Genomic DNA, 9,569 nt, shown 5'->3' with positions numbered 1-9,569 from the left:
GACAAAAAATTTAAGTCAATCAAGGCTAATTTTTTAAACTCGTGACTTGAATTATAACACCAAGATAACTTTATAAAAATAAAATAAAAATATTGATGAAGATCCATTTCCAATATATCTAATGTTGAAGGTTAAAATCAAGAGAACAAAAAAAATATATGAGATCAAGATAACTTCATAAAAAATAAATTAAATGAAATTATGAAACTCAATTCTCAAATAGCCTAATATTAAAAGATTAAATTGATAAAAAAAATAAGTGGAAGAAGATTAAGTTGTTGGATGATAAAATAAAAAAAAATATTCAATTAAAAAATAAGTCAAAATATAAACAGAGTTAACCTGATTCAACTTGACAAACCTCAAAACCCAGGTCATGAGTTTAATAATGATATATGAAAAAATCAATTAAAAAAATATTAAAAAAATAATTTAAATCAACTCGGATTAACTTATTAAACTCGTGATGTGGATCATGAAATCAAAATAAATTCATTAAAGCAAATTAAAAAATTTATAAAACCTTACCAACAAATTTAATATTAAAAGATAAAATTAAAAAAAAATCTATGAAATTGATATATAACCTCGTAAAAAAATATAAATAACAATTTCCAAAAAAATCTATGAAATTGATATATAACCTCATAAAAAATATAAATAACAATTCCCAAAACAACTTAATATTAAAAAATAAAATTAAAAATAAAACTAAATAAAAAAATAGTTTGTTAAAGGGTTAATTAAAAAAAAAACACAACATACTATTATAATAAATAATATTTCATAGATATAATTTCAGTGATTTGGCCATGTATCGTGTTTCATTAAAATGTAATTGCCATTCTTTTAAGAAGTGAAAGACATGGATATACATCGTTGTTTTAGGTATCGAATTTGTACCTCTTTATGCAACCAAATAAAAAGTAAAATGCCATACAAAATTACTTATTTTTTATAGTAGAAATCTTCATTATTTTGATTATACTTACCTTTTTAAAAGTGTAGTTATATTATTTTTGAAAATATTTTTTATTTATAAATATATTAAAATAATAGTTTTTAAATTATTTTTTAATACCAACATATCAAAATAATATGAAAACACTAAAAAAAATATTAATTTAAAATAAAAAAAATAAAAAAATTATTTTTTAAAAACTTTTTTTTTTTAAAAAAAAAAATAGAGTTTATAGTTATTTTTTGAGTATAGTAAAAGTTTCGAGTTAAGAATCAATATAATTAATTTAGATTAATCTAATTTTTTTAAAAAATTAAAATTTTATTTTTTTTAATTTTATTTTTTTAAAATTAACTAACTTTTTACTAGGTTTTAACTGGATCTACCTAAATTTTCCACTGGTCATTCATTCTCCTGTTTTTCTAAGTAATTACCTTAACTTCAGTCTTGCACCAAGTGAGTATTATAATTTAACTGCTTATTTATTAGCAATTGACATTTTAAATCACATACAATCAATACAACAAGCTCTTATTCATATATATATATATATATATATATATGAATTATCATCCATAAAATTATTTATATGAATTATTTTTTTAATAACTTCAATTGCATTTTTTATCTTAAAAAAAAACTTCATGTATATTTCGTTTTAACTCGAAGTTCTCTCAAAATGTTTTAAAAATCATTGTTTCAGCCATTTAGATAAATGTATGTTTGTAATTTATGTATCTCTTATGGCATCTTATTTCTTCCCCATAAATAATTAATGATTTAGACAGAGTATTATCAAAATTTTAAAGTTTCTATAAAGTTTAATAATTAATATTTACAACCTTTTTCTTTCAATTTATCATTTCTTTATCATTTTGTTTTTTTAGGTTGTGCGATGAAACTATATTTAATTTCTTGCATGTAATAAAAGTCAAACATTCAGTAAAAATTTTCAATTTTTTTTTTTATCTAATTTTAATGGCTAATTTGTCATTTCAGTAAATGTATAGTGTTCATTAAGTAACTAATTAAGTAACTAGTGATATCCAATTATTTATTTATTGGGTTCACATTAAAATAAAAGATATACACAAAAATAAAAAAATAAAACTAATAAAATGTTACTGATTATTAAAGAAATGATTTAGGGAATAATAATAAAATATTACTTAAATCTATTTAAAAAAAATTATATTTGTATTTAGGATTTTTCTCTCTTATTTAAATCTATTTTTTTAAAAGTAGATTTGGGGAATAACTAATAAAATATTACTGATTATTAAGCACTATGATTTTTGTTTTAAAAAAAGAAAGGAAAGTTATTATACCCCAAGAAATAAAATATTATTCATTGTAATAATATAATGATAAAATTGTTTCTAAGCTATTAAACCTTTAAACAAGAAATTAAGAGTAAAATAATTTTTTCATCATAAGACAATTATTTTTTACAAATTATATAAAGTTTGATTAATTATTTTGTTTTTTATTGTATAATAAAATTATTAATTAACCTCCAGAATAAATAAATAAATAATATAATATCTATTATTAAAGGAAGTTTAAATCTTTTCCATTTTTTAAAAAATAATGTAATTATTGTAATGCTTTAAAAAACAATTTAACATAATTCTTTCATAAATATTTTTATATTAATTTTATTATAGATTTGAAGCTTCAGAGAGTTTTTTAATTGATGTATATTAAATATTTTTTTTTTAAAAAAACCCTTCTAGACCCTGAATCGTATAAAAACGTTTTCATCTAGCTCTCTAGAGACCTGGATTCCCAGACAGGAACTAAAGTAATAGATAACGTAGTTTAATGTCGTAACAGATTGTTCAAATAAACAATAAAATCAGTCCAGCAAATGGGGACTCACTTTCTTCTCCCACAACTCTCCTTCCCTGCTAAAACTACACCCCCATCGCTTCCACTTCTAAACCACAATAACCACCAACTCTCCACCGGCAATCATACTAGTAAGCCTTGCGGCCCTTACTGGGCTTGGAAGAATCATGGTCCCACTTCAACTGGACGCTCCAGGTTCAATTTTGAAGATGAGCTCTATACTGACAGCGGTGATTATGATGATGAGTTTGGATTCAGTGGAACTGGGGAGAAGAGGGTATGGTGGTTTGATGATGATGATGATGATTGGGATGATGATTATGAGGAAAATGAGTTCGGGATTTTCAAGGTATGTTAATAAAGAAGAGGAATTCTTTGTATGTGATTGCTATTTTTACTTCTCTGATCATGGGAAGTCGAGGTTTTCTTGTTCTTAAGATGATAAAGATTGGATTTTGGTAACTGGGTTTTGTTTGCTGCAATGGAAGACAAGATTGAAATTTTATCATTAATCAAAAGTAAATGAGTGGAAAATACTACTACGAGATGTTAGAAAAGCTTCTAATCGCTAAATGAACAACAAATTACTGTATAAAGAAAAATGTTTGGGATTAGAAATTGCATCACTTAGCAGCTTAGTATTCTAAAGTCTGTGTACTCACAAACTGCACAATCCACTTAGTAGTAACACAAGAAGTAGAACCAGCCTGGCCATGAATTCGTTTGTTTCTTTGAGCCTAGATGCATTAAACAGCAGCTTTCCATGACATTCTCAACAATACAGAGATGCAGAGCTTTTTGCCAACCAAACTCAGTAGCCCGGTTCAGCACTCCTGTTAATCCCACTTTTCTTTAATACAGAAAGCCACACGCTTTTGGAATAGACACAATCAATGAACAAGTGGTTATGATCCTCAACTGCATTGCCACGGAGTAAACAAATAGGATTGATATTTTTTTTGCACCACTTGATCTGCTTGTCTTCGGTTAAAAGTCTCCAAAATTTCCTCAGATCATTTTTGTGCCAATCCACCTGTTGCTTTTAATTATGAGAAACTCCTAGGCACTCCTTGATGAAAGCTTCCTATAGGCACTCCTTGATGAAAGCTTCCTATCTGAGCTTAATTTCCACACCGTACTGTCATCATGCATATCATTTGGGTAGATCACTCCACATATAGCTCCCTGCAATTCTGCTAGAGATTCAGACCTTGTATGAGGTCAACACCAGTCACTACCTTCACCATAGTATCAGCTGGAAGCCTTAGATTTTGAATCACCTTCAATCCATACTTCTTGACAAGAGGGACATGGGGATGCTAGCAATCCCACCAGAGATGAGCGGCACTACTATCCCCAATTATATGCATAATTTGATCCCCAGAACATCTCCTTAAGCTTGAAAATTTTCTTCCAGTACCAAGGTGCAGTCAGGTGGTACTTTTATGCTCCAGAAACTCCTTCCTCTAAGATTTCAAGCTGAAATCCAGGCCTAGGTAGATAACAATGTTGCTTTGATTTTTCTTTTCTTCCATTTTTTTTCCTGAAAAAAATAATAAAAGTCTTCAATTGTATCTGTTTGTTTGATTTTGTAATTAAGAAATGATACAAGGGAAGACAATCTTATTGGTTACTAAGGAAATTTCACAGTAATTGGATGTTTCCATTACCTTTGTAGAGAAACCTTTTTTCACTTGGTTGTTCATGGTTATGAGGGAAGCAATAATCTCATGATGTAGGTGATTTTAAATTTCTGATAGTGTTTGCAAGGACTGTAATCCAGCTGTTGACTACTTAGTTAGAGAAAGGATGAATCTATGCAAGATATGGTTACTTGAGGCTGGGGGAGTGATTTTACATGGTTTTTCACATGATTATTAGTCATTGCTTTCTTCACTTGGACAAAAAAAAAAAAAAAAAAAATATTATATTTTCTTTTTTTAAAAAAAAAAAAAAAAAAAGAGGAGGAAAAACATGTTTCCCTTTCGACGGTGGTTCCACCTTTGTCTGGATATATTGCTTAGTGTTGATTGTAGCACAATTTTAAATTAGGATCACATGTTTTTAAGTAAGTGGTAAGGAACAAAGCATATTAGCCAGACTTCTTGCTGAATTGTGGTTAGAGAGTAACTTGGAATCGGTGACCAAGGCAGACTTGCAAAGGGTGAGATGAGCTGTGATAGTTTAAAAGTTTTTGGAAAGAGACATTAGACATTGACAGGGTTTCCCACAGAATGACAGATGCTATTTTACTACTTATTTTTAGTGCCTGGTTCTAGCTGCGTATATAAAGATGATCTTTTTTTGTGCCTATGGGATTTATGGTCTAAGCAATCAATGATTGTTGAAAAGGAACAATCATACCAATTTGGATAATGATTTCTGCTTGAAAATAATAAGGTCAATTTGTTATCACACCATATTTGCTTTTGTTTGTGTAGCTTCATTAAGCTTGATTGTAACCCACCTCTATGATTTGTCCCAACTTTGGGACTGCTAAAATTGCAATCCAGGTTGCCATTTCATTTGTAAATGAGCTGATCCTTATTAACTGTTTGTTGTTGTTGTTGTTGACAGAAGTTTCTTCTAAACTGTAAAACTTAATGAGTTTAGATAATGTGCAATATAATTTCCTGTATAGCATGACAACACGATATTATGTGATTTAGTGCAGATAATGAAAGCTTTTGGTTGGATGATTCCAGCTGTTGCCGTATCATTTCTGTTAGGAACTGACAACCCAAATGCTTTCTTAATGGCATTAGTAGTTCCGTTAGGACAGACTGCCTTGTCACTTGTGATGGATAAAGTATGGGGAACTATGAGCACTAATCCAAAACGCAGATCAAGAACCAAAACCAGGAAAAAGCCATTTGCTAGAGCTGCCAGCAAAAGAAAAAAGACTGAGCCTAAGGCAGGGGAATACAAGACTAATGAAGGAAAAGGGAGTTACCAGTCGTGGGTGGCAACAGATGATGGTTCCAATAAGAAAAATACTAATAGGGAACCCAGTTTTGGTGGATGGGATGATCTAGATAAAGCAAGCTATAAGGCCGCTGGAAGGACAAGTAAAAAGGGAGATGAGCTTCCAAAACAGAATAAAGGTAAATTAAGTAGGAGAGGAAGAGTCAGGGACAGACCACTACTTCTTAGGCTGTTGATTGCTGTTTTCCCATTTTTGTCTTCTTGGAGTAAGTTCCTATTTTAATTTCTCATCAACCTTCCATATTGGATTGCAAAATGTCTGGAGAGATACGTGAACAATATGCTAATTTATGTGGAGAAAAACTAGGCTATCATAATATATTCGAAACCAGTTGCCTGGTCTCAGTAAGATGTTTGAAATGATACAGATATGCACATCAGTGGCTTCATGTAGCAATTTTACTGCCCTCACTTCATTAGTTTGGGAAGGATGATCCACTTCCAAAAGTTTACTTTTTGTAGTCCTCTGTACCAGCCACCGTAGCCTTGTAATCAGTTGTCTATTGATAATGTGTAAATTGTCTGCTTCTGCTGCAAGTTTTCATGACTTCAAGCGTGCTGCTTTTTTGTGTAAATACTGTTTTTTTTTTGTTAAATGTGAAGGGAAAGGCCTTTCCTGAGGCAAGAATCTTTGATGGTTCTTGAGTGTATATTTTTGCATTATAACCTGTTTTGCTTGTCAAATTGTTTTTGTGCTTGAAAAAACTTTTTAGGTGAGACAAGAATCTTTGATAATTCTTGAGTGTATATTTATTTTTTCAAGTACTTTTCAAATAAATTTTTGCTTGAAAAGGTATTTTTGCACTATAATTTTAATGTATTTTCAATTAAAAAACACTTTTGTAAAAATATATTAAGAGCTCGTTTGTTTACACAGCAGGTTTTGTTTTGAAAGCAAACCGCACAAAGAATAAGTTTGGTTAATGTTAACATTTAATTTATTGTTTGTGGGATCCATGAAAAATTATGTTGCCACTACAGGTTTGCTGAAAGCAACTCTTAGCTGCTGCTTATCTTTTTTTTCGCGATCTTGACAGTGAAGAATGACTCCACTGTTAATGATCTTGGTCTGTGAAGAAGAGAGAGGAGGTGGTGAAAGAGAGAGTGATGAGGGATCCATTGCTCTAGGTGTTGGCATGGTAAGGGGACAATCAGAACGAGTTAAGCCACAAAACATTGGGAGCGCAGATGATGATGCTTGTTGTGGGATAGCAACTGGTGATGTTGTTGAAGAAGCAAATATACTAGCAAATACATTATTGGTTGAGCTAGTAGAGCTTGTGCGTGTAGCTGAGGCATTCAGGCATGTAACTGTTGGTGTTGGTGGTGAAAGTCCAATTGGATTTTCTGCTAATTTTGTGACGAGAAAGAGAGAGAGGGGACATTAATCCAGAGTAAGAAAGAAATGAACTAAAAAAAGTAAGAAGAATAATGCAGTTGATCCCAAAAACCAAAGAGAAAGGAATATGCTAGCAAAAAATGGTATATTGTTTTGGAGGATGACGTTTTGCTTTTAAATATACTAAGATAATATTATTTTTATTTTTAAAGTATATTTTAAGTGTCATGATCCAAATATATATATATAAAACATAATTTTAAAGTTAGATAAGGTTGGATTTTATAAGTGATGGAATTGTAAATAGTATAATGAAATAATAATAAAAAAATTTATATATAGTATTATTTATTTCATAATATAACAATAGTTAAATTTATAATATTTAAATTAAAAACTATCACTATTAATATATTTGTTTAATAATCTTAATTTAAAAAATATTTTTAACTAAAAATATTAAATTATATTTTATTCAATTTCAATTTGATTCACAGTTTTAACCAAATATATATAAAGATCAAATCAACTTTAATTAAAAATACTTTTTATAAAATAATTTTGTTAAAACCACATTCACAAAAGCTACTACAATATCAAACACATGTAGTTTAATTGAGATTGCAGTTGTTTGGAAATGTAGTTGCGGTTGTTTTTTAAAGTGTTTTTCACTTAAAAATGTGTTCAAATAATATTTTCAAAAAATTATTTTTGATATTAGCATATTAAAATGATCCAAAAATATATTAATTAAAAAATAAAAAAATTAATTTTTTTAAAATATTTTTAAAACAGAATTGTATTACCATAAAACACAACCATCTTGGACCCATTTTGTAAAAGAATCAGGTGCCACGAATTTGTGCCCTAATATATACTTAATCCTCCTATTGAAATGGAGACTTTTGAAGTCCTGTCCTGTTATCCAAATGTAGAACTTACAGTATTTACACAAAAAGTTTGATGATTAGTAAGATGATTATTGTGTCATGCTGCATATTATCCATGGAACTTAAGCATCACTGTGAGATCCTGAGTTGATTTGCCAAATTATTCACATACGTTTGATGAACCACATGCACCTAAAGAATCTAAATAAATGATGCTTGGATTTTTTTTACTAAAAAGAATTGATTGATTTTTTTTCCTTAAGAAATCAAAGTGGTGGGAGTTTTAACATGTGTGCTTTGTGGAAAAACCTACTAAAAAATAAGATAAATTAGGAAATTAGCATGAAAAAAAAACATGGAAATAAGAAGTTTTAGCAAAATAACATATTTTTCGATATTGTGGTTCTAAATCGTGATATCAATTAAATCTCAAGGTACCAAAACCAATAATTAAATTGATGTTGCGGTTCATAACGGCAACATTAACTAAATTTAAGACTAATTGGTTAACTACTTCGTTAAAGAAATCATAAAACTATTAAAATCAGGGTATCAGAACGATATTTTGGAAATCTAAAGATCTAACAATTAGAGTAGTGATTCCAAAAGATAGTAAGAAAACGGTGGTGGGGACACCAGACCCACACCACAAACTATACGAGTATGTGGACGGAGACGACGTAGGATGGCCCAGCCTGTCACGCTTTGGTTGGGAGACTAAGCCCATTTGGGCCCATTGCATTGTTATTTTATTTATTTAGCCTATTTGGGCCTGCTCATTGTTATTTTATTATTTATATTAAATAGTTTGATTTGATGGGCCGAGCCCAATAACGGGATATTTTAGGGTTTACTCGGGATGTTTTAGGGTTTACTATTTATATGTTCTTCTGTCATTTTAAGGGACAGTTTTGATGATTAATGAAAATTTGCAGACTTTGCATATCTCCAATCCCCTTTCTTCTTTTCTTCAGCTTCTTTCTTTTCTAAAAGCTTCTTTCTGTTTTTGAGTTAATTATATTACTTATTATTCCGCATCAAATTTGGTATCAGAGCCTCTCTTTTAATTGTTCTCACAATTAAACGATTCACACGTCTATACTAAACCTAGATTCAGTTTGATCTTAAAAAAAAAAAAATTGTTAAAAACAAAATCACTGTTCATCTTCTCCACAGAAAACAGTCGCCGCCGCCGAATCTCAAAATCATCACTGTTCTTCATCAACATCACAGCGTGCAGCAACGCCGATCGGAAATTCTGCATCAACGCCAGTCACAACAAGACCCACGACGATAGATTTTCCAACAGCAGGCCACTCTCCACGCCACCTGCAGTCACGCCAAATCGCTTGCAGCGGCGCCTCCACAACAAGCTTTCGTCGGCAGCAACCAAATTAGCAGCGACACCACAGGCACCACAACTCCTTCCCTTGCACCGCCGGACCCAAGCAGAGCCACAAAGTTAGCTTCGTGCGCCGTCGCCGACAGCAACAGCAACAGGTCACCGAAGCTAGGGACGCAAGAAAACAGAAGATGCAAGCAT

The 9,569-nt window shown here is 30.4% G+C and overlaps 1 protein-coding gene across 1 annotated transcript; it reads left to right on the top strand.

Moving 5' to 3' along the window:
- The first annotated feature begins 2,725 nt into the window (after positions 1–2,725).
- On the top strand, positions 2,726–6,344 carry LOC105133899 (uncharacterized). The gene is made up of 2 exons (XM_011038058.1): positions 2,726–3,161; positions 5,487–6,344. The coding sequence occupies exons 1-2, from the start codon at positions 2,832–2,834 to the stop codon at positions 6,018–6,020; spliced, it is 864 nt and encodes a 287-aa protein (XP_011036360.1). The 5' UTR covers positions 2,726–2,831; the 3' UTR covers positions 6,021–6,344.
- The last annotated feature ends 3,225 nt before the right edge of the window (positions 6,345–9,569 follow it).

The sequence above is a fragment of the Populus euphratica genome, unplaced genomic scaffold, assembly GCF_000495115.2.
Source record: "Populus euphratica unplaced genomic scaffold, PopEup_1.0 scaffold54.1, whole genome shotgun sequence".
Taxonomy (NCBI): domain Eukaryota; kingdom Viridiplantae; phylum Streptophyta; class Magnoliopsida; order Malpighiales; family Salicaceae; genus Populus; species Populus euphratica.
Note: the sequence above shows the minus strand (reverse complement) of the source record. Positions and strands in the feature narration are given on the sequence as shown.